Source organism: Lontra canadensis, unplaced genomic scaffold (genome assembly GCF_010015895.1).
Source record: "Lontra canadensis isolate GAN:19392208 unplaced genomic scaffold, GSC_riverotter_1.0 scaffold75, whole genome shotgun sequence".
Taxonomy (NCBI): Eukaryota; Metazoa; Chordata; class Mammalia; order Carnivora; family Mustelidae; genus Lontra; species Lontra canadensis.
Window position 1 is genome coordinate 944690 of NW_022631069.1, and position 24936 is coordinate 969625.

Here is a 24936-nt window from a genome sequence, read left to right on the forward strand (position 1 = left end):
GGATGATATTTTCCTTCCACTTGCCCATATTCTGAGTGAGAACTTTAGCCCAGTTTTAGAAGTCATATGAGTCTTGATAAGCAGGGGCGGGGCTTCCAGAAGCAGGAGTCTCAGAGCTCTATAAAGCCCAATGGGGCCCAGCTGGGCCACTCTCCCAAGGGCTGTGAACTGTTGGCTTTGTGCTTGTTCCTTTGGAAATGCAACGGCTGTTGACTTCAGTAAAGCGGGTCTTGCAAGTGAAGACAGCAATGCAGGAAGTCTTCATCTCACCTGCTAGCCATCTTCCCACAGCCCACCAAAGGTGAGTCATGTTCGAAGGGACTGTGCAGGCCACGCTTTGAGAAGTGTCATAGAACCAGTAAAAGATAGGTAGGTAGAAATCCTGCCATAAGAAAAAGCTCACTAGAATCCCAGTGAAAAGTTGGTGAGGCTTGTACACAGCCTTAGATGAGCAAGTTAACCTGTTAGGGTCTGAGTTACCTCCTCTCTAAGCAGATGGTAGGTCCCTCTCAGCTAGAATTGCAGGATCCCAAATCTCTGATACCTGCTGTTCATAGATGGTGACATCTTTCACTGCCCCAGTGGCATGAAACAGTGGAAATATCGGTTCCAGGGCCCCCGGCATTCTTCTTTCCACCACCGTTCCCCCTTTACCTCCAGCTCCTGCCAAGACCCATAGCACTCTGCGCCAATGGCAGTGTTAGTCAAACCAGCTGCTTCAAATCATTGCAGCAAGATTCCAAATGGACTGGGGATCAGAAGCTTGTTTCTCTGCACTCTGATTTTGTGAAAGGGGGAATGGGATGTTAAGATAAGAGTGTATGTCTGTGTGCAATGTGTTGTGCACAGAAGCACACATGTATGCCTTGTATTTGTTTTGTTTGTTTGTTTTGTTTTTTTCATGCCTTGTATTTGTAAGCACTCCCCAGCTTGGCCTATGTGCTTGGAGCCTCCCAACACCGATGGTAATAGCTACAGCTAGGGCCTTTAATCTCCAAACCATGCGCTGTACCCTGAGACTAGCCATTTCTCCCACTTCCACACTACACTCTATGACAGTTTAGAAAAATGACTTTGACTCAGTGTATTCCCTTGCCTGGGGTCCAGACCTGGATGTGTGGAGTAGGGGATGTGTGGAGTAGGGGATGATGCTCCTTAGCCTTCTTATTTTCTTCCTCACTCTCTGCCATTTTCATACCCTCCTTCACCCTCTTTAGACAGGCCAAATGTCCCAGCTCAGCATTTGACCTGTTCTTGCATCTGAGAGGAAGGGATTGACATGGATTTGCTTGTTTCAGTAAGTAACAGCGGGCTGCCCAGCAAGAGACAAACCTCAGAACTCGTCCAACCTGCCCCTCCTTCAGGCATCCTTGGTTCACACATTTCCCTTTTCCAGTGCACCCACAGCTCATCCTGTTTTCTGTGGTCTGAAAGAGTATTAAGGATCTTTCCTATGAGTCTCTCTTTCTCTGTATATCGGTCTTCTCTTCTGCAACCTGCCTCGGCTCTCAATCCAACCCAAGAACTGCTCCCGTCGCATGGTTAACAATGCTTCCCTGCAGGTTAACAAAGAGTGGTGCCCTCCGCTTGGTGGTCCCCACCTGCTTTTCTCATGTGGCTATGTCCCTAATCCTTCACTCTCCACTCTACCAAGTGCCCTTACTTGCTCAGTCATCCCCCACTGTGACCACTACCTCCTCCACACCCCCTCCAGGTCTTTATCAGCAGAAGTTCCGCTCACCCATCAAAGTCAGTCTCAAATGTAGCCTCGTCCATGAAGATTTTTCTTCATGGAAGAAAATCTCTGCTTCCACAGGAAATCTCTGCTTCCTCCAAACTCCGGTGTGATTTTGCCTATATCCCTCTTGAGGTCCTTATCACATTCTGACTCCCAGCTGGGGTATGCATATGTGCCCGTTTATTACTCCCACTGGTCAAGGAAGTCCTCAGACCGTTGACCTCCTCTTTTCTTTGTCAACTTTCTCCACCTCAGCAGCCTCTCACTAGCACGGTGCCTGGCATGTAATGGTGAATTTTGAAATAGAAGGAGGAGAATTGGAATAAAGAAAGAAAAGCTTAATGCATATTCTTAAACCAAGCAACCTCAGAACAATACCGATTTTAGATTAAATAAAGTTTCCTAGAGAAAATATACAGATAAGAAGAGCACTCTTAACTCCAGTGGTCTGATCTTTCTGGAAGCCTCTACATGCTAACTCTTCTTCAAGGCTCTGGAATCCTTTTCCAGAAATAGCCCCCTATTAAGACAGTTTCAAAAGTTAACATGTGGCTGATTCTTGGAACCTCTCCTTGAAAGCTTAGAATTCTAACTGGAGAGAGAGGAAGGGAGAGAGAATAAGAATGCAGAATGAGAATGAGAAGACAAATTGATAATGAGGCTGAGGGGAAAGCCAGCCAAGTGCAGGACCTCTGCTGGCTAACCATTAGCTCCGACATACTGGGTAAGATTCTCCACAAATATTTGAAAGTACAAACTCCAATTATTTGGGGAACACCAAATAAATAGGGCAGATAACTAAATTCCAAACCTCTCTTATCAGATATGGGTGAACATTTATACTTTGCCTCACTGTCTTATGATCTTGGGATACACTTTGCCTCAGTGACCTTTCTGATGGGAGAACTGGGATTTACCAGAAGTCCAGAATCCTCAGGGTGATTGACAGACACGCTCAATCTGAGCTACAGTTCCTGTGGCATAGAGCTAAATGCGTAAGCCTGTGGAGCCATCCTGTCACTTACAATGGTCAGGAATTCTACAGCTAGGTATGAGTCAAAGGACTCTGGTGGCACTCACGAGTGCTTTGGTGGCACCCAAGGTGGTGAAAGGACAAGATATTTCTAACACATGAGTAACCATGAAGGTACTCTGAGCACAACACTTCACCAATGCTTGCCTTGATTTTTTTCACCATCTGCAAAATGAAGAGTATCAGTAAAGTAACTAGATTTCAGGTATTTTCATGTAGGAACAGTTGGAGGTGGACCTGGTGATTTCTGTACTTATAGCTAGATGGAGAAACTCCAGAATTTCACCAGGGGTATTAGGAGTCAGGTATTAGAAGAGAGATGGGTAGGTCCAGGAAAGAAACGGATTATCTTTTTCCTCTTCCACTGACCCCTTCCCCATTTTCTCTCTGCTCCCATGTAGAATTGTTCTCTCTGTCCTCTGTATTCTCACAGCCTTTGCTTGTTATACTATGTATTTAGCTGTTGAATATCTGCCTGTTCCATTAGACTATGCTCTCTTGGTGACCACAAAGGATACCTTCTTCTCTACTGTGCATCTGGAACCCAGTACTGTGTTGGATGTGCTCCATAAATATTCGGAGGCCCAATCAGAAAAGGCAGAGAGGATAGAATCAAGCAGGAAGCTTCCTTAAAAAGTAGAAAAACAATAGGTATGTTCTTGTGTAGTAAGAAGAAACAAAGAGAAAAGGGGTGATGAGAGGGGCATTTTTTTTTTTGAAAGGAGCACTTTAAAACTGAATGAGATTTTTCAAGTTATGTCCTATGAGGTTTATAACATGTGTAGAAATAAACCACATAACAATAATAGCTCAAAGGGATGGAAAGGATAAAGGGAATTAAAGTATGGTTTTTCACTGTTCAGAAAACAGAAGTATTTATGTAGAAGTATTAATGTAAGTTAGATTTCAATAAACCAAGCATGCATATTGTAAGCTCCGAGATCATTCCTAAAAGAAAAAGAGGAGATAAAATGGAGTAATAAATACTTGTTTAATCCAAAAGAATGCAGGAAAGAAGAAATAAACAAAGGACATGTGAGACAAATGGAAATAAAGAGTGAGACAGTAGATTTAATCCCATCTATATTAGTCATTACAATAAATATAATTGGACCAGTTACTCCAATTAAAGCACCAATACTGTAAGGCTTGTTAAAAAAACAAACAAAAAAAGACTCCAACTATGTGCTGTTTAGAAGAGATGTGTGTTGGGGCGCCTGGGTGGCTCAGTGGGTTAAAGCCTCTGCCTTTGGCTCAGGTCATGATCCCAGGGTCCTGGGATCGAGCCCCACATCAAGCCCCGCATCGGGCTCTCTCCTCGGCGGGGAGCCGGCTTCCCCCTCTCTCTGCCTGCCTCTCTGCCTACTTGTAATCTCTGTCTGTCAAATAAATAAATAAAATCTTTAAAAAAAAAAAAAGAAGAGATGTGTGTTAAATATAAAGACCCTGAGAGATTAGAAGTATAAAAGGACAACAAAAGATACACCATGCCAACAGTAATAATAATAATAATAACTAAGGCAGCTTGCTTAATATCAGGAAAAGTAGATTTTGTGACAGGAATATCACAAAGATGAATTAAAAAGGGACATTTAATAAGGTTAAAAGTACTAATTTAACAGAAAGATAACCACCTCACATTTGCATTCATCTGATAATATAGCTTCAAAATATACAAAAAATGAATGAGATGATTGCTGTATTGTATTTTGAGGAGACTGGCTGGAGACCATGAATAGGATTTTGATTGTTATCTCCATTACAGGTTTTCAACCATCCCTGCTGTCCCCTTGGCCAAAACAGATACTTGGCCAAAGGATGTGGGCATCCTTGCTCTGGAGGTCTATTTCCCAGCCCAGTATGTGGACCAAACAGACCTGGAGAAGTTTAACAATGTGGAAGCAGGGAGGTACACGGTGGGCTTGGGCCAAACCCATATGGGCTTCTGCTCAGTCCAGGAGGACATCAACTCCCTGTGCCTGACGGTGGTGCAGCGGCTGATGGAGCGCACACAGCTCCCATGGGACTCTGTGGGACGGCTGGAAGTGGGCACTGAGACCATCATTGACAAGTCCAAAGCTGTCAAAACAGTGCTCATGGAGCTCTTCCAGGACTCCGGAAACACTGACATTGAGGGCATAGATACCACCAATGCCTGCTATGGTGGCACTGCCTCCCTCTTCAATGCTGCCAACTGGATGGAGTCCAGCTCCTGGGATGGTAGGTGGTTCCCGAGACCTTATGTAAGAAAGGAACTGGGTTAGAGGCTGAATCCTCGGTTTTGTTTCTCCATTTCCCCAGTGGTTTCATCAGGGAGGGAAGGACAACTTACTCACACAGCTGTTCTTGTCATCAACAACCACAATGATGATTACCACTTAGACTTGTGTAACTGTATACTGTTAACTAGGTAGCATGGGCACATAGTTCATTTAGTCCTTCCAACAGCCTAGGAAGTGGGTGTTATGCCTGATTTACACATGAGAAAATGGGGGATCTGATATCTTACACAGTGTTTGGCAGGGGTGAGACGCCAAACCAAATCCAATATATTCCTATTTCTCATAAGGTTCTCCTAAGCCTCTGAGAGAGAGTTAAACAAGTTTAGGTATTAAGGGGAAAACATGCTGGTAGGAGGAGACCCAAAGAATCACAGAATAAAAAAACAAAACAAAACAAAAAAGAATCACAGGATAAACTATTACACAGAGTATATATTCTCATACTCCCTCGCCTACTTGCTAGGAAATTGCTTTTTGCTTAACATATTTATAAAAAGATTTTACTTATTTATTTATTTATTTAATTTTAAGGGCAGAGGAGTAGAGGAGTAGAGGAGTAGATAAGCAGACTCTGTGCTGAGCATGTAGCCTGATGCTGGGCTCGATCCCACGATTCTGAGATCATGACCTGAGCTGAAATCAAGAGTCAGACACTTAACCCACTGAGCCACCCGGGCACCCCGTTTTTTGCTTAACATATTAACATTATCTTGTTTCTTACTTACATCTTCTCTGGATGTTATACTGGAGGAAGAACCCCCTGTTGTGATAGCAAGAAAAGATCCAAGGGAAACAGTACAAGTTGAGAGTTCAAAATCTAGCTCTGTTGATAACTGCTAGCAAGTCCCTTAACCACTTCAAGCCTCATAGTTCTTATTAGGCAACCTCCCTTGCGGGGCTGGTAAAAGGACTGTACAAGAGATCCACAGAGATTATCTGGGCAGTCAAGGCACTTAGTATGCTAAGTGGAAACTGGAATTTAAAACTGTAGAAGCCATAATTAACATTAATTATAAAATCTTCATGTTGGCAGGAACCTTGGAGATTATCTAATTCAATATACTTTTTTTTATTATTTTTTTTTTATTTTTTTATTTTTTTAATTTTATTTTTTATAAACATATATTTTTTTCCCCAGGGGTACAGGTCTGTGAATCGCCAGGTTTACACACTTCACAGCACTCACCATAGCACATACCCTCCCCAATATCCATAATAACCCCACCCTCCCCAATCCCCCTCCCCCCAGCAACCCTCAGTTTGTTTTGTGAGATTAAGAGTCACTTATGGTTTATCTCCCTCCCAATCCCATCTTGCTTCATTTACTCTTCTCCTACCCCCTTAACCCCCATGTTGCATCTCCTCTCCCTCATATCAGGGAGATCATATGATAGTTGTCTTTCTCCGATTGACTGATTTCGCTAAGCATGATACCCTCTAGTTCCATCCACGTCATTGCAAATGACAAGATTTCTTTTGATGGCTGCATAGTATTCCATTGTGTATATATACCACCTCTTCTTTATCCATTCGTCTGTTGATGGACATCTAGGTTCTTTCCATAGTTTGGCTATTCTGGACATTGCTGCTATAAACATTCGGGAGCACGTGCCCCTTCGGATCACTACGCTTGTATCTTTAGGGTAAATACCCAGTAGTGCAATTGCTGGGTCATAGGGTAGTTCTATTTTCAACATTTTGAGGAACCTCCATGCTGTTTTCCAGAGTGGTTGCACCAGCTTGCATTCCCACCAACAGTGTAGGAGGGTTCCCCTTTCTCCGCATCCTCGCCAGCATCTGTCATTTCCTGACTTGTTAATTTTAGCCATTCTGACTGGTGTGAGGTGGTATCTCATTGTGGTTTTGATTCGTATTTCCCTGATGCCGAGTGATAATGGAGCACTTTTTCATGTGTCTGTTGGCCATCTGGATGTCTTCTTTGCAGAAATGTCTGTTCATGTCTTCTGCCCATTTCTTGATTGGATTCTTTGTTCTTTGGGTGTTGAGTGTGCTAAGTTCTTTATAGATTCTGGACACTAGCCCTCTATCTGATATGTCGTTTGCAAATATCTTCTCCCATTCTGTCAGTTGTCTTTTGGTTTTGTTAACTGTTTCCTTTGCTGTGCAAAAGCTTTTGATGTTGATAAAATCCCAATAGTTCATTTTTGCCCTTGCTTCCCTTGCCTTTGGCGATGTTCCTAGGAAGATGTTGCTGAGGCTGAGGTCGAAGAGGTTGCTGCCTGTGTTCTCCTCAAGGATTTTGATGGATTCCTTTCTCACATTGAGGTCCTTCATCCATTTTGAGTCTATTTTCGTGTGTGGTGTAAGGAAATGATCCAATTTCATTTTTCTGCATGTGGCTATCCAATTTTCCCAACACCACTTATTGAAGAGGCTGTCTTTTTTCCATTGGACATTCTTTCCTGCTTTGTCGAAGATTAGTTGACCATAGAGTTGAGGGTCTATTTCTGGGCTCTCTATTCTGTTCCATTGATCTATGTGTCTGTTTTTGTGCCAGTACCATGCTGTCTTGATGATGACAGCTTTGTAGTCGAGCTTGAAGTCCGGAATTGTGATGCCACCAACTTTGGCTTTCTTTTTCAATATTCCTTTGGCTATTCGCGGTCTTTTCTGGTTCCATATAAATTTTAGGATTATTTGTTCCATTTCTTTAAAAAAAATGGATGGTACTTTGATAGGAATTGCATTAAATGTGTAGATTGGTTTAGGTAGCATAGACATTTTCACAATATTTATTCTTCCAATCCAGGAGCATGGAACATTTTTCCATTTCTTTGTGTCTTCCTCAATTTCTTTCATGAGTACTTTATAGTTTTCTGTGTATAGATTCTTAGTCTCTTTGGTTAGGTTTATTCCTAGGTATCTTATAGTTTTGGGTGCAATTGTAAATGGGATGGACTCCTTAATTTCTCTTTCTTCTGTCTTGTTGTTGGTGTAGAGAAATGCAACTGATTTCTGTGCATTGATTTTATATCCTGACACTTTACTGAATTCCTGTACCAGTTCTAGCAGTTTTGGAGTGGAGTCTTTTGGGTTTTCCACATATAGTATCATATCATCTGCGAAGAGTGATAGTTTGACTTCTTCTTTGCCGATTTGGATGCCTTTAATTTCTTTTTGTTGTCTGATTGCTGAGGCTAGGACTTCTAGTACTATGTTGAATAGCAGTGGTGATAACGGACATCCCTGCCATGTTCCTGACCTTAGCGGAAAAGCTTTCAGTTTTTCTCCATTGAGAATGATATTTGCGATGGGTTTTTCATAGATGGCTTTGATAATATTGAGGTATGTGCCCTCTATCCCTACACTTTGAAGAGTTTTGATCAGGAAGGGATGCTGTACTTTGTCAAATGCTTTTTCAGCATCTATGGAGAGTATCATATAGTTCTTGTTCTTTCTTTTATTAATGTGTTGTATCACATTGATTGATTTGCGGATGTTGAACCAATCTTGCAGCCCTGGAATAAATCCCACTTGGTCGTGGTGAATAATCCTTTTAATGTACTGTGGAATCCTATTGGCTAGTATTTTGGTGAGAATTTTTGCATCTGTGTTCATCAAGGATATTGGTCTGTAGTTCTCTTTTTTGATGGGATCCTTGTCTGGTTTTGGGATCAAGGTGATGCTGGCCTCATAAAAGGAGTTTGGAAGTTTTCCTTCCATTTCTATTTTTTGGAACAGTTTCAGGAGAATAGGAATTAGTTCTTCCTTAAATGTTTGGTAGAATTCCCCCGGGAAGCCGTCTGGCCCTGGGCTTTTGTTTCTTTGGAGATTTTTGATGACTGTTTCAATCTCCTTACTGGTTATGGGTCTGTTCAGGCTTTCTATTTCTTCCTGGTTCAGTTGTGGTAGTTTATATGTCTCTAGGAATGCATCCATTTCTTCCAGATTGTCAAATTTGTTGGCAAAGAGTTGCTCATAATATGTTCTTATAATTGTCTGTATTTCTTTGGTGTTCGTTGTGATCTCTCCTCTTTCATTCATGATTTTATTTATTTGGGTCCTTTCTCTTCTTTTTGATAAGTCTGGCCAGGGGTTTATCAATCTTATTAATTCTTTCAAAGAACCAGCTCCTAGTTTCATTGATTTGTTCTATTGTTTTTTTGGTTTCTATTTCATTGATTTCTGCTCTGATCTTTATGATTTCTCTTCTCCTGCTGGGTTTAGGGTTTCTTTCTTGTTCTTTCTCCAGCTCCTTTAGGTGTAGGGTTAGGTTGTGTACCTGAGACCTTTCTTGTTTCTTGAGAAAGGCTTGTACCGCTATATATTTTCCTCTCAGGACTGCCTTTGTTGTGTCCCACAGATTTTGAACCGTTGTGTTTTCATTATCATTTGTTTCCATGAATTTTTTCAATTCTTCTTTAATTTCCTGGTTGACCCATTCATTCTTTAGAAGGATGCTGTTTAGTCTCCACGTATTTGGGTTCTTTCCAAATTTCCTCTTGTGATTGAGTTCTAGCTTCAGAGCATTGTGGTCTGAAAATATGCAGGGAATGATCCCAATCTTTTGATACCGGTTGAGACCTGATTTAGGACCGAGGATGTGATCTATTCTGGAGAATGTTCCATGTGCACTAGAGAAGAATGTGTATTCTGTTGCTTTGGGATGAAATGTTCTGAATATATCTGTGATATCCATCTGGTCCAGTGTGTCATTTAAGGCCTTTATTTCCTTGTTGATCTTTTGCTTGGATGATCTGTCCATTTCAGTGAGGGGAGTGTTAAAGTCCCCTACTATTATTGTATTATTGTTGATGTGTTTCTTTGATTTTGTTATTAATTGGTTTATATAGTTGGCTGCTCCCACGTTAGGGGCATAGATATTTAAAATTGTTAGATCTTCTTGTTGGACAGATCCTTTGAGTATGATATAGTGTCCTTCCTCATCTCTTATTATAGTCTTTGGCTTAAAGTCGAATTGATCTGATAAAAGGATTGCCACTCCTGCTTTCTTCTGATGTCCATTAGCATGGTAAATTCTTTTCCACCCCCTCACTTTAAATCTGAAGGTGTCTTCAGGTTTAAAATGAGTTTCTTGTAGGCAACATATAGATGGGTTTTGTTTTTTTATCCATTCTGATACCCTGTGTCTTTTGATTGGGGCATTTAGCCCATTAACATTCAGGGTAACTATTGAGAGATATGAATTTAGTGTCATTGTATTGCCTGTAAGGTGACTGTTATTGTATATTGTTTCTGTTCCTTTCTGAACTACTACTTTTAGGCTCTCTCTTTGCTTAGAGGACCCCTTTCAATATTTCCTGTGGAGCTGGTTTGGTGTTTGCAAATTCTTTCAGGTTTTGTTTGTCCTGGAAGCTTTTAATCTCTCCTATTTTCAATGATAGCCTAGCTGGATATAGTATTCTTGGCTGCATGTTTTTCTCGTTTAGTGCTCTGAATATATCATGCCAGCTGTTTCTGGCCTGCCAGGTCTCTGTGGATAAGTCTGCTGCCAATCGAATATTTTTACCATTGTATGTTACAGACTTCTTTTCCTGGGCTGCTTTCAGGATTTTCTCTTTGTCACTAAGACTTGTAGATTTTACTATTAGGTGACGAGGTGTGGACCTATTCTTATTGATTTTGAGGGGGGTTCTCTGAACCTCCTGGATTTTGATGCTTGTTCCCTTTGCCATATTGGGGAAATTCTCTCCAATAATTCTCTCCAATATACCTTCTGCTCCCCTCTCTCTTTCTTCTTCTTCTGGAATCCCAATTATTCTAATGTTGTTTCGTCTTATGGTGTCACTTATCTCTCGAATTCTGCCCTCATGGTCCAGTAGCTGTTTGTCCCTCTTTTGCTCAGCTTCTTTATTCTCTGTCATTTGGTCTTCTATATCGCTAATTCTTTTTTCTGCCTCATTTATCCTAGCAGTGAGAGCCTCCATTTTTGATTGCACCTCATTAATAGCTTTTTTTATTTCAACTTGATTAGATTTTAGTTCTTTTATTTCTCCAGAAGGGCTTTTATATCTCCTGAGAGGGTTTCTCTAATATCTTCCATGCCTTTTTCGAGCCTGGCTAGAACCTTGAGAATTGTCATTCTGAATTCTAGATCTGACATATTACCAATGTCTGTATTGATTAGGTCCCTAGCCTTTGGTACTGCCTCTTGTTCTTTTTTTTGTGGTGAATTTTTCCTCCTTGTCATTTTGTCCAGGTAAGAGTATATGAAGGAACAAGTAAAATACTAAAAGGGTGGCAACAACCCCAGGAAAATATGCTTTAGCCAAATCAGAAGAGATCCCAAATCGTGAGGGGGAGGAAAGGGGATATAAAGAGGTTCAGAAAGAAAAAAAAAAAAAGAAAGAAAAAAGAAACAAATAAAAAAAGAAAACCAGTAATGAAAAAATAAAAAAGGAAAATATATATATATATATATATATATATATATATATATATTAGATAAACTAGTTAAAAAACGTTAAAAAAAAGGATAAAAGTTAAAAAAAATTAGCAGAAGAAGAGAAAAAAAACTTGAAAAAGAAAAAAAAAATTAAATTAACTGCAAGGCTAAAGAGTCATGGGGAGAAAGCCATGAGTTCCGTGCTTTGCTTTCTCCTCCTCTGGAATTCCGCTGCTCTCCTTGGTGTTGAAACTGCACTCCTTGATAGGTGAACTTGGTCCTGGCTGGGTTTCTTGTTGATCTTCTGGGGGAGGGGCCTGTTGTAGTGATTCTCAAGTGTCTTTGCCCCAGGCGGACTTGCACCGCCCTTACCAGGGGCCGGGCTGAGTAATCCGCTCAGGTTTGCTTTTGGGAGCTTTTGTTCCCTGAGCGCTTTCCGTAGAGTTCCGGAGGACGGGAATGAAGATGGCGGCCTCCCAGTCTCCGGCCCGGAGGAGCCGAGAGCCTGGGGCCCCACTCCTCCGTGCGCCCTCAGAGAACAGCGCCCAATTACTCCCGTCACCATGGCCTCCTGCCGCGCTCCAAGCTGACCGAGCCTGCGACCGGTTCAAGGTAACCCCGAGCTGAGAGTCACTCTTCGGCTCTGTCTTTGTAGCCGGCTTCCCCGTTCTAATACCTGTAAACTCTGCGACACTCAGACACCCCCGATCCTTCTGTGACCCTGCGGGACCTGAGGCCACACTGACCCCGCGTGGGCTTCACCCCGGTTAAGCCTCTGGAGTGATGTCCCTCAGCGGAACAGACTTTTAAGAGTCCTGATTTTGTGCTCCGTTGCTCCGCCGCTTGCTGGGAGCCGGCCCCTCCCCCCATGGTCTATCTTCCCGTCCCTTTGGATTCACTTCTCTGCCAGTCCTACCTTTCAGAAATTGGTTGATTTTCTGTTTCTAGAATTGCTGTTCTTCTCTTCGATCTCCCGTTGGATTTGTAGGTGTTTGCAATCTTTAGATAAGCTATCTAGCTGATCTCCCGCTACCTGAAGTAGTCTCAGCCTGCTACTTCTCCGCCATCTTGACTCCTCCTCTAATTCAATATTCTTTATTTCAAAGAGAAGCCAAGAAAAGTTGGACAGTTTGCTGTGCAGTGTAATTCCACACACCTATTCAGTATTTTTTTTAAAGGAGGCTCCACACACAGCGTGGAGCACAATGAGGGGCCAGAATTCAGGAGCCTGAGACAGAGACCTGAGCTGAGATCAAGAGTCAGATGCTCAACCAACCGAGCCACCCACATGCTCCAATTCATTCAGTATTGTTTTGGAATGCCTTGAATAGCCTCACCATCAACAGTTCCATTGATTTGGGATGTTCTAGTCTCTACATCATCAAATCTGTTCTTAGAGAATTTTTCCTATTTGGTAACCCCTACTACCATCACCACCAATATTTCCAACTACGCAATTAGTTGGGAAGTAGAAATGAAGGGCAAGAGATAGTCACCAGCCTTTAACCAAAAATCAGAACCTTGCTTGGGAACATCATCAGCTTTAATTATGTCATTTCCAATGAGTAGATTCTGCTGAGTGGCAGGGTATTCCTTCTTTAACAGGATGTCTTGTTTAGAGGGAGAAAAAAATAAACTATTGAGATGTGAATCATTCGTCTGTACCAAAACAGAAAGCATATTTAAGCTTGAACCTAATGGCAACCACCAAAACCAAGCAAAGCCAGTGTAGATGGGATGTCTGCTTTGATCTGACCAACCATCCAGCTGGGGTTTCTCAGACGAGCAAAGGCGGTTTTGGGACTCACCAGGAAGATCCAAATCACCCCATAGAGACAGCAGGTTTTGAGGAAAGGAAAAAGTGGCACAGCCTCAGATTGTCCAGAAGACTTCATTTTTCTTGTCTTTTTTTTTTTTTTAGTGAAAGTAACTGAAATGTATAGTTGAAATAAATACATATACACAAATGAGTGTAAAGCAAAGAAAAAGTTCTCTTTTGACACCCCATTACCACTTTCCAGAATTTTACACTAATGGTTTCCACGTATTCTTCCAGAATTTTTCTTTTTCTTGCAAGTATACACATATATAACTATTCAGTTTTGGTTTTTAACATTGTACATATTTTTCCTCACCTCCATGATGTCTTAGAGGTCATCGCATACCAATATGTATAAAGTCTATCTCATCTTTTAAAAGCCTTACAATATTTTTTTGATGAATATGCCAAACTTTATTTAATTAGTTCCATGCTGATGGATATTTAGGTTCTGTATATTTTTTGCAATTATAAAAAAAGTTTTAATAAACATTGCATAATAGCATTACATGCTTGTGAGAATGTTTTGTAAGAATAGATTCCTAGAAAAGGAATTGCCAGATATGTTGATATAAAAGTTTGATAGAATGTGGCAAATTGGGGCACCTGCATGGCTCAATTGGTTGTGTCTGCCTTTGGCTCAGGTCGTGATCCCAGTGTCCTGGGATGGAGCCCCATGTTGGGAACCCCTGCTCAGCAGGGAATCTACTTCTCCCTCTGTCCCTCCCCAATTGCTTATGCTCGAGCTCTCTCTCTCTTTCTCAAATAAAAAAGACTGTGCCAAATTGTTCCTCAAGATGCTGTACTAAAGTATATCCCTACAATAAGTATTGTTAAGCTTTCTAATCTTTGTCAATTTAATATGGAAAAATAAGGATTTGCCCTTTTTTCATTATAAAAAAGCTTCAGTATTTTTTAGGATGTTCATTGGCCATTTTCCCATTACACACTTTAGGGTTTTTTTATGAGACTTTTATAAATGAAGGAAAATAGCTTTTTATTGGTTGTAAGTATTGTAAATACTTCCCCAGTTTGAGTTTGTTTCTGTAAAAAGTTTGAATTTTTAGATTGTCAAATTTACTAATCTTTTCTTTAACAGCTTCTAAATACTTTTCTATAGTTTCCAAACTCCCTCTCTCTCTCTCTCTCTCTATCTATGTATATATATATATACGTACACAACAATACTTTTTTGTCAGAGTTGGAGTTGTTACAATACTTAAAAGAAGATTCTTGGGTTTCAGTGATTTTGTGTTGGAATCCTGACTCTGAATCCTTATCATACCATCTATTAGCTGGGTGGCTTGGGCCAAGTGACTTAAGATCTTTGGGCCTCCATTTTTTTATTGATAAAGAAAGAATAACTGTGCCTGATATATAGGCTGATCATGAGTGAAAGGATTTTTTTTGTTGTTGTTCACTGGTCTATCTTCAGTACCTAAAATTGTGCCTGGCTCACAGGAAGCACTCCATCTACTCGAGATTTTGGTTGTGATCTCAAGTAGAGATAATTACTTCTTGTCTCTCATTACAGGTCGCTATGCAATGGTGGTCTGCGGAGACATTGCTGTCTATCCCAGTGGTAACGCTCGCCCCACAGGTGGGGCTGGAGCTGTGGCCATGCTGGTTGGGCCCAAGGCCCCTCTGGCTCTTGAGAGAGGTCTGTGGTAAACTGTGGAAATGTGGTACCAAGAGACTGTGCACAGCTAATGCATAGCTCCCAATCCCAAGTTGGCATACCCCCTACATAGGGCTGAAGTGTGGATTTGAGGATGACATCACATGCCTTCAGAAGGCTGGACTGGGGAGCAAAGGGCAGGGAGGAAGGGAACAGAGGGATCATCGAGTTTTCCTCTTCTGCACCATCACATATTGGGATCATGATGCATAGAATGAGTAACATTGTTGCTGCAGACCAGGAACTTTAAGGTGCTAGACTGGCAATTGAAGATGAAAGAAGATAATTGGGCATAATGAGAAAGGTTCTCCTTTGAGACTTTCGGCATCTATTCCAGATTTTGTTAAAGCCATAAAGGTATGGAAAGGGAAATAATAGATCTCATTTATATAAGAGCAACCATCTATTAGATTCCCTTTGAATGTGGGAGGGATGTTGAGTGGGCTCAGGCAGAGAAAAACCAGGGAAATGTTAGTAGATGTCTCCCTATCCTCTCTGTTCCATGGGGGCTGCATCATACAGTCCTGAATCCCCCTGTGTGCCTTGCCAGGGCTTAGAGGAACCCACATGGAGAACGTTTACGACTTCTACAAACCAGATGCAGCTACAGAGTACCCAATAGTGGATGGGAAGCTCTCCATCCAGTGCTACCTACGGGCCTTGGACAGATGTTACACGTTATACCGTCAAAAAATCCAGAACCAGTGGAAACAAGGTATGGGACTCAGAGGGCAGAAAGTGGGTACTCTATTACTAGGGGACAAAGAGTTGGTCCTAAAAGCTTAAGACAAGGTTTCTTCTCTCCTTCAAAAATGATCTCAAGAGCATGGCTTCATGTCCCCTTCCTCTTACACCCTTTCATGGGTCTATGCTAAAAAAAAGTCCATCTAGAAGCTTCCAATTCAAGTATGAAGCTGCCTCTTACTTGAGCTGAATGCAAGAGATTAAACATGCTAGGACCAAAGCCACCAGTAGGAAACCAGTGACTGTCAGCCACCTGGGGAGGTACTGTGGTGAGTCAGTGTAACCACATCCTACTGGGGCTAAGATTTGTTTCTGTTGAAGTCAGGAGTGATTTAACTCACCATTTGTAGTTTGCTGCCTTTTAAAGCCTGGCGGATGTTGAGAAATCTTATCTCTATTTTCAGTATAGTAAAGTGTTCCTGATTTTTCTTTGGATGATAATGTTACAAGTTAATTTTATTTTCACCTTTAGTTTCTGAGTTCTCCCACTAAGAAAATATGTGCTGCTTTCATAATCAGAAAGAAAATAAACTTTATTTTAAAAGTTCAGAGCACTCTAAAAAAATCAAAGGGTTCTTATGACCAGAAGGGCATCTGTTACAGGCAGTTTTCAGTGTGGAAAAAGGCACGTGTGGAAGTGTCAGAGCATGGATGCTTTAGGGAGTGGCCTGAGGAGCCACTTCTTGCCCCTTTCCACTGCTCTGAGAGGGCTGCCAGCCACCACGGCTGGCCCCTACAGGTAGGCAGTGGACTTGGACTTCCCTACCTTCCATCCACTGTAAACCTGCTCTTGGCTAACTGCTCTCACCAGCTCTGTATTCTTTCAGCATTCTCATTTTGCTCCCTAACCTTATGTGGAATTTGATTGATGCTGCTTTGGCCCTCAGCTCAAAGATACAGTCTGGGATGTCTATAGAGCCAGAAACGTCAGAACCTACATCCAAAGCCAGCCATTTTCAAGCTGAGTAAACTTGGACACATGACCTAGCTTCATATTTTAGAGACTCTGTTTCCTCCTCTGAAAAACAGAGAAAGTAACACAACACTAGTTTGATTTGGAGGAATTATCTGTCATAAAGTTTGGCAATAGCAGACAGGAAGAAAATGGTTGTTTGTTTCCCGTCTTTCTTCATAAGTAGAGTGCTTAAGTGAATGAACAACTTACATGTGTTTGCTGAAGGTAGGAGCTGGTTCCCTGGGACACCTCATGTCCCTCGGAACACTTCGGTCTTAGAGTGTAGGTCTAAGTGGCTCATTGGCCATGGCACATCCTTGTTTTCACACTTCCTCTTCCAGCTGGCATCAATCGGCCTTTCACTCTTGATGACTTACAGTTCATGATCTTTCACACGCCCTTCTGCAAGATGGTCCAGAAATCCCTGGCTCGCCTGATGTTCAATGACTTCTTGTCAGCCAGCAGCGACACGCAGACCAGCCTATATAAAGGGCTTGAGGCCTTCAGGTGGGTCCTCTTTGGGGAACCCTGGAGGTTCTTGAGGGCTGAGGAAGGAGAAGGTTTCCTTACTCCTTGAGTCTGTACCACCAGCCAAGCATGGGGGTGAGAAAAGGACAATCTTCCAACACAATAGAAAGGACACCAAGTTCATACATGACTGATTGAGTTATGGTCTACATGGGGTCCCCCCATATTTTATCTCAGGGAACACGGGGAGTTTGCCAGCACCTCTAGATCAAGTGGCTGGCTATCAGAAGCTTCAGAGAATAAGAAAAAGGGAAAAGGGAGTGTAGCTAAAACATTTAGTCAGCAAACATTTTATGAACATCAACTATATGTCAGGCTTCATACTCAACTCTAGGGACGCCAAAATAAATATGACTCCATGATATTCCAGTCTGTATAGACAGAAATACCTAGAAGTAAATAATTGCAGTACAGGATGGCAACTTGGGATCATCAAGTCTCATTCTCACTTGCCATTGTTGAGTTAATGTCTTGCCTGTTGCCTTAATTTCCCCCATCTATGAAACAGAGATAGTCCAGCTCCCCTCACCTTAGAAGAATACTGTTTATTGAGAAATTACTCCAAGACATTTAGAATAGAAGAATCTTCAATACACAGTTCCCAATGGGAAGAAAATATTCCCTTTTGGTATGATAGCTGTTTAGTTCAAGTTTGAAGTATTCTACCAACATCCGCCCCCATTACTAATTACTACTAACCCTGCCACTACCTAAAACATCAAAGTGAGCACAAACATGATTACGAGACCTGCCCCATGAAAGAAAATCCTAATATATGTCAAAGATAATAGCTTAACATCTTTAACACATGGAAGTCTCATCAATAACAGAGACCCTAATAGGAAAAGGAGCAAAAGATATGCCCCAGAAATTTCCTCAAAGAAGAAATGCACATTATCCCATTTGCAAATGTGCTTGCCCATTAGTAAGAAATTAAAAGAAGCTATCATTTTTCTTACATAGCCTTTCTATTTTTTTAAATATTATTTATTTATTTATTTGACAGACAGAGATCACAAGTAGGCAGAGAGGCAGGCAGAGAGAGAGAGGAGGAAACAGGCTCCCTGCTGAGCAGAGAGCCCGATGCGGGGCTCGATCCCAGGACCCTGGGATCATGACCTGAGCCAAAGACAGAGGCTTAACCCACTGAGCCACCCAGGCACCCCTTACATAGCCTTTTTAAAGATCTGAGTATTCAGATCTTTAAAAAGGAGGAGGCTCTAGGAAAATGGACAACAGTGGATGTGTGAATTGAAACAAGGGCTTTAGGAAGAAGTAGGAAAACACAAAGCAAAGTCCTTAAAGACGTGCACACTTTTTGGTTCAGCAACTCCATGTGTAAGAGGGAAGAGGCAGAGTTTTAACTGGTGAGGACAGGACAGGGAGATTGGTTCAATTAGGGCACATCATATCATGACCCATTCTGCAGCCTTTAAAAATATTGCTAGAGAAGTTGATTTAATGTCATAAAGAAAATTAGTTAAGGAAGCATGTTGAATGGAATATATAGCATGATTTTATTTTCTAGTTAACCTCTGAGGGCAGGGATAGGTTCCACAAGAACAACTGACCTAAGGGCTCTCTCTGAATGGTATGACTATTAGTGACATTGGTTTTTTGTTTTGTTTTGTTTTGTTTTGTTTTGTTTTTGTGCTGGTCTGTATTTCTAAATATTCTGTAGAAAACAAACAAACATACAAAAAAAAATGTGCCTAAAAGTCTCTCCAGGAGCTCTTACTTTTCCCCCTTGCTGCCTCCCTCCCCTTCGATCCCTCACCTGGCCCGTGCCTCTGCTTGCCTCCCAGGGGGCTAGCGCTGGAAGAAACCTACACCAACAAGGACATGGATAAGGCACTTCAAAAGGCCTCCCTGGACATGTTCAACAAGAAGACCAAGGCCTCCCTTTACCTCTCCACTCACAATGGGAATACGTACACCTCGTCCCTGTATGGGTGTCTGGCCTCTCTTCTGTCCCAGTGAGTACTACCCCCAACCCCATGGTCAAGGTCAGAGGGCTCAACCAAATTTGGTTCCTCTTCTGGTTCAGAAATTCTTAAGGAAGGAAAGATAATGAAAGAAACTTCTTTCAAAGGGACATGTGTAGGCAGCTCTACTATCAGGATTAAGTAATGGTCTCCAAAGTGACGATGTATGATGTCAAGGAATGTGTTAAGTTATGCTTGGATGCAGCAAGCATGTAACAGAACTTCAGTGCATAGTTTTATCTCATGCATTTGAAATCTCTGGCCTTAGTAAAGCACAGTGGTTAAGAGAGTCTAGCATTAGAAAGAACAGCTGGGGTTTCAATACCACTTATTAGCTTTGATCTTGGAAAAACACTTCATCTCTATGTGCTTCATTTTCCCCATCTATAAAACATATGCACTAACAATACGTCCCTCCTAGCATTTTGATGAGTGCTCAGTGGGTAAAGGAATTTAAACACTAGAGCTCAGCAAATGCTCAGATATGGTTGTTATTTCTATTGATACTCTATTTTCTGGGGTTCATAGGAAATACTTGTACTATAGTACATGCACATAACATAGGAGATAGATATATATGAACTCAATCAAATGATTACCAATGAGGATACTGCTGAAACATTACCAGAAAACATGGAAGCCTTGAAGTGGTCTGACATCCAAACACCAGAGTTCACTGAATTCATCTTGTCCCCATAGGTGACAAGAAGCCACAAATTCTGTTAAGCTCAATGGGTCTTCTGTATCTTGGATTTTAGCCACTCTCCTCCTGATAAGTTTTCTTCTCTCTGGGTCTATCCCCAGGGTCTTCCAAAAGCCCCTCTTTGTGCAGGGTGCCTGGAGCCCATTTCTACTTGCAAGAGGTTGACTAGATTGGGGCGATAGGTTGGTAGCTTATTTGAAGAGCAGAATAATGCCAACGTGCTTCTTGGATTTTGCTTTCTTTCCCTGCAGGTACTCTGCCCAAGACCTGGCTGGCTCTAGGATTGGGGCCTTTTCTTATGGCTCTGGCTTGGCTGCAAGTTTTTTTTCATTTCGAGTATCCAAGGACGCTTCTCCAGGTGAGTCCTGTCTTTTTATTAGGCCCTTCCGGTGTGATTCATCTGTTCAAAGAAACCACTCTCTTCCTCCCCACTACTGAGGCTCCCATCTGGGCAGAATTATGTTGTGATTAAGAACAGAGGAACTCCCAGGAGGGATTTAAGCAATGGAGTAAGTTTGTCTCATTTATGGAGTTGAAGCATTTGGCGGGCTACTACTTGGAACTAGATTGAAGAGAAATGAAGGTGGAAGTGGGAAACCAGTCAGATTGTTCCAGCAAACAGTTCAGGCAGGAAGTAATTAATGGCTGTTTGGTTGCAATTTAGTTCAAGGGAAGCTTATGGATTTGAAATTTTCAGTAAATATATAATGATTATTTTCTGTGAGATGTAAAAACAGGTGTGCACCTAAACACCCTGCGGGACATTCCTTGACTATAAGAGTGTGTCTGCCAGTAGGTTTTGCTAACATTATGTTTGATGACCTTTATCATTTCTCGACATTCCAAGCCACACACAACACTGTCCTCCAGGGTTGGAGCCTCCACAGAACCTGGCTCTCTATCAAACTCGTGATTGGCAGCAGTGACAATGACAGTGAAGCAGATATAACAATTTTGCCTTTGTTTCCCAGGATCCCCCCTGGAGAAGTTGGTGTCTAGTATGTCAGACCTTCCAAAACGCCTCGCCTCCCGGAAGCGTATGTCTCCTCAGGAATTCACAGAAATAATGGACCAAAGAGAACAATTCTACCATAAGGGTAAGAAAAAGGACGAGAAGAGAGGAGATGGAAATTTTCTAAGTTTTCATGCTGGTGGCAGAGAGCCAGGGATTCATCAGAAGTCTGGACTACAGTGGGCCAGAGCGAAGACGTCTAGACAATATGATTGGGAGAGAATCTGTTAGGCCCAAAGAAGCAAGAATTGGGTGGGAAAGCAGGAGGCAGAGTGGAGAAGAGGTGGGCGGTAGCATGTGGCTTCCCAGTATAGATTGTAGCTAACCACTCAAAACAGGATCCTGGAAAATGCAGTTCCAAGGACTTCTGGCAGGTGGTCTTTAAAACTGCTCTCTATGCAACCGTTGAAGTAGACCGGACTTTGGAGCTAGATATTCAAATCTAAACTGACCTGTGATCCCCAGTAGCTCTTGGGGAAATCATTGATATTTTCTCAGTTGTCTTATTTCTAAAATCATACCAACTTTGCAAGACTGCCACACAGATTAAATGAGTTAATGTACATAAGAAAGTTCTATTATTGACAGATATTACTGTCTCTGTGCACCTGCCCCCCTTTCCCTACTGAACATAAAAACAAAGTATTGCCCAATGGGGCACCTGGGTGGCTCAGTCAGTTAAGCATCTGCCTTTGGCTCAGGTCATGATCTCAGAGTCCTGGGATCAAGTCCTACATCACGCTCCCTGCTCAGCAGGGAGCCTACTTCTCCCTCTGCCTCTCCCCTGCTTGTGCTCTCTCTCTCTTGAATAACTAAATAAAATCTTTTAAAAAAAATATTGCCCAGAAAAGCAACAAAGGAAAAGGTGACAAAATGGAAGTTATGACTGGAGAGACCAGATGGTGGTTTTAATACCAAAACAAAACATATTTTCTCAAGCAAGACTTCGGACGCGTGGCTTGCAATGGGATCTGAAAGGGAGACAGAATACATGGAACTGGGAATGTTCCAGAAAACCTAGGCCTAGTAGTCATCCATCTTCTCTGGAACAGGGACATCTTAGTTCAGAGGAAAAACAATTAAAGTAAAAATGGGACTTCTGAGATGAACTTTATTGAACAAAGAACAGAAATATGACAATGAATCAGAGCCAGAGAACTTAGGGCTAAGAAGGAAGTGTCTATTAGAAGACAGGAAGCTCTGAGGTATACATACCTCAAGGCAGGTATCCCCAGCAAGAGAGCGTGGTGAGGATTTCAGGAGAGGAAGATCATGTTTAATGTAGGAACAAGTCATACTCCTACAGTAAAATTTCTCATAACTGAGGCTTATGTACTAGATCCAAGATGACTGCCTCTGGTTCTTGGGCTGGTCCAGAGCTCTGCTGGGGCTGGGACAGGTGGCCAGCCTCGCAGCCAGGAGAGCTTCACGGTGAAGGCATCCCTGGCACTCTTTCCTCTTCCCAGCCTCAGGTACCTCTTAGTAAGTATTGCTTCTCCTCATGCCACAGTGAATTTCTCACCACCTGGCGACACGAGCAGTCTTTTCCCCGGCACGTGGTACCTGGAGCGGGTAGATGAGCTATATCGTCGCAAGTATGCCAGGAGACCAGTCTAAAGGTGGTGAGTGACATTCTGTAGGGTTGGTGATATCAAGTTTGTCCTCTGGGAAACAGATTCAGTTCCAATAGTGTAACCAGGCCAGACAAGGTCTATAGCTCGGAAATGATTGGGGGTGGGGAGTTTGTACCATGAGGACCACCCAGAACCGGTGGGGTTCTTTGCCCTGGAAAGACAAAAGCTGGGGGAAGGGCACGTTTTAAACTCTGGAATGCAGGGAAAAGTCAACTTATTTACCTGTTCTGCTCAGGATAGGAAGCTCCCCTAGAAATGTGATAGAAACCAAATTGGCATCTGTTAGGGAAAACTACAGAACCCATTCCTCAAAAGGGGTAAAGTAGGAACAAAGGTGAGTGACTTCAGAAAAGGTTCCTACATATTCACGAAGAAACGCAGTGTTGGGGATTCTGCTGGGTCCAGAAGCCTCAGGAGGAGGGAGCCTCACCTGGGTAAAAGCAGTGAGGTTTGGAAAATCAGTGGAGGGGGGATTGGGGTTGGTTTCTTGCAAGAGGACTGCCTGAAGGGGAGATGGGAGACTTGTTGGGATACTTGTTAAAGGAGAATCAAGTATTTAGAAGGAGAATCTTGGGGGTGTCTGGGTGGCTCAGTGGTTTAAGTGTCTTCCGTCAGCTCAGGTCATGATCTTGGAGTCCCGGAATCAAGTCCCGTGTCGGGTACCTTGTTCAGGCAGGGTGACTGCTTCTCCTTCTCCCTCAGCCATTCCCTCTGTTTGTGCTCTCTCTCTCTCTGTGTGTCAGATAAATAGATAAAATCTTTTTTTAGAAAAGGGGGGGTGGGGGAAGGGTTAGAATCATATAGTTCATGGGCCCAGACATCTACCTTCAGTTTATCTTCCAAGTTGCTAAAAAAAGCAGAATGGAGGCATGAGAAGCCATTTCTTCAACAACCTGTAAATCTCAACAAATACAGTCCCTAAATACTTCCTTTATATGTGTATGTGTTTATTGTTTCCCTTCTCTGGTAGGTGAAGGGTAGAGGAAGGTTTGCCGAGGGCGGGATATGGATCTGGGGAGGAGGAGGAAGTCCACAGGTAAAGGAGATACCCAGACAAAGCAAGAAAACCACGGGGTAGGCAGGATGCCCTCATTTCGGTGCACGTGGCCTCCTCTAATGTGCTGTTAAGTGCTCAGCAGGGTGGACAAGGGGCCTGACTGGCCAGGGCTGCAGATGTGGTCGGACTCCAAGCCCAGTATCGAGGGCTACAGACTTGGACACCACCCCTAAGTCATTTGTGTGCCTGCTGGTTTGTAATAGGATTCTTAAGGGCAAGTCAATGGCGAAGAGGGGGGCAATTAGATGTGTCAATGGCTAGTTCAGTCATCAGAAGGAGAGAGAGAGAAATTTGGGATTTTCAAGGGCAAGTTTCTAAATCAGGCTCCCTCCCTCTCATGGCCCTCAAGCATTGTACCTCTGAGGAGGAAAGTTGGGACTCCAGTCCTTGTCTCGTGCTGATGTCTCGTGCTGATGGCTCACACAAGAAAGAACCTCACAACAATGAAATTTTAAGCGAATGAAAGGTTTTCTGTCAGTATGCCACTCTGTGGAGGTGTCTCTTCACTGTCCAACCTGTCCAACCCTCTCTTCCATTAGGCAGAATGTATCACAGTGTCCCTGCCCCTCTCCCTTGGCTCCTGTGGTGTTGGACACATGTGGCTCAGGCGTCCAGGCGTGGAGCTGAGCTGGCAGCAGAGCCCCCCAGACCTCATGATGCAGGCAGGAGATCCCTCAGCATAGTCTTACCTCAGACAAAACACAGGTACTGGGAGCAAGGCTGGAGGGATGCCTGGGATGAGGCTCACACTGAATGTCCTTCTTTTGTCTCTTTAATTCCTACAGACCGCGGTTCCTGGAAAATCTACAGTAGCAGAGTTTATGCTCATGGATCCTACTTTTAAAAGCCCAATCTTAGATGGAAATGAATTGGATTGGACACCATAGTCCCCAGAAGCAGCACCCTTGGGGAGTGAGGGGCCGTCCTTAGCGGTCTTTTCTGCCTTTCTCTGGGCTAATGGTGGCACAGGGGTCCTCTGTGGAAGAGGGGATGCGAAGAAAGCCTAGCCCAGAAACCTTGCCCTCTGGAACTGGGGAAAAAATCCAGATAACTTTGCCTGTCATGTTCCCTTGTGGCCATTATTATCATTACTAGATTTCTGTGCTGTTGTAGCTTTACTCATTTCTTAAGTTTTTCCATCAGTTTCTAGATGTTGCAGCTTGTACTAAGCCCATATAACACAACCCAAAAGTTAGAGAAGGAGGCAGTCCCTCATTGCATTGCTTGGAAAAACCAGGGCTCAAAACAGGCACCAGTTGACATGCCGAGGAGACAGCCAGACCCCCCCGGCTCTGAGGGCCCCACTCTCCGTGACCCCCACCTGCCCCCACCACTGAGTTCTCACCTCACACACCCCGTCCCCATCCCATTCCATTCTCCAAGAAGCACAGGAGAACAAAG

At 42.8% G+C, this 24936-nt stretch overlaps 1 protein-coding gene across 1 annotated transcript; it reads left to right on the top strand.

Moving 5' to 3' along the window:
• Positions 1-197: 197 nt before the first annotated feature.
• Positions 198-24653, top strand: HMGCS2 (3-hydroxy-3-methylglutaryl-CoA synthase 2). Its single transcript, XM_032881306.1, has 10 exons — positions 198-301; positions 4537-4991; positions 14774-14899; positions 15468-15632; positions 16958-17123; positions 18950-19120; positions 20084-20190; positions 20804-20929; positions 22355-22466; positions 24321-24653. Exons 1-9 carry the CDS (start codon positions 198-200, stop codon positions 22459-22461), a joined length of 1527 nt encoding a protein of 508 aa, XP_032737197.1. The 3' UTR covers positions 22462-22466; positions 24321-24653.
• Positions 24654-24936: the final 283 nt, after the last annotated feature.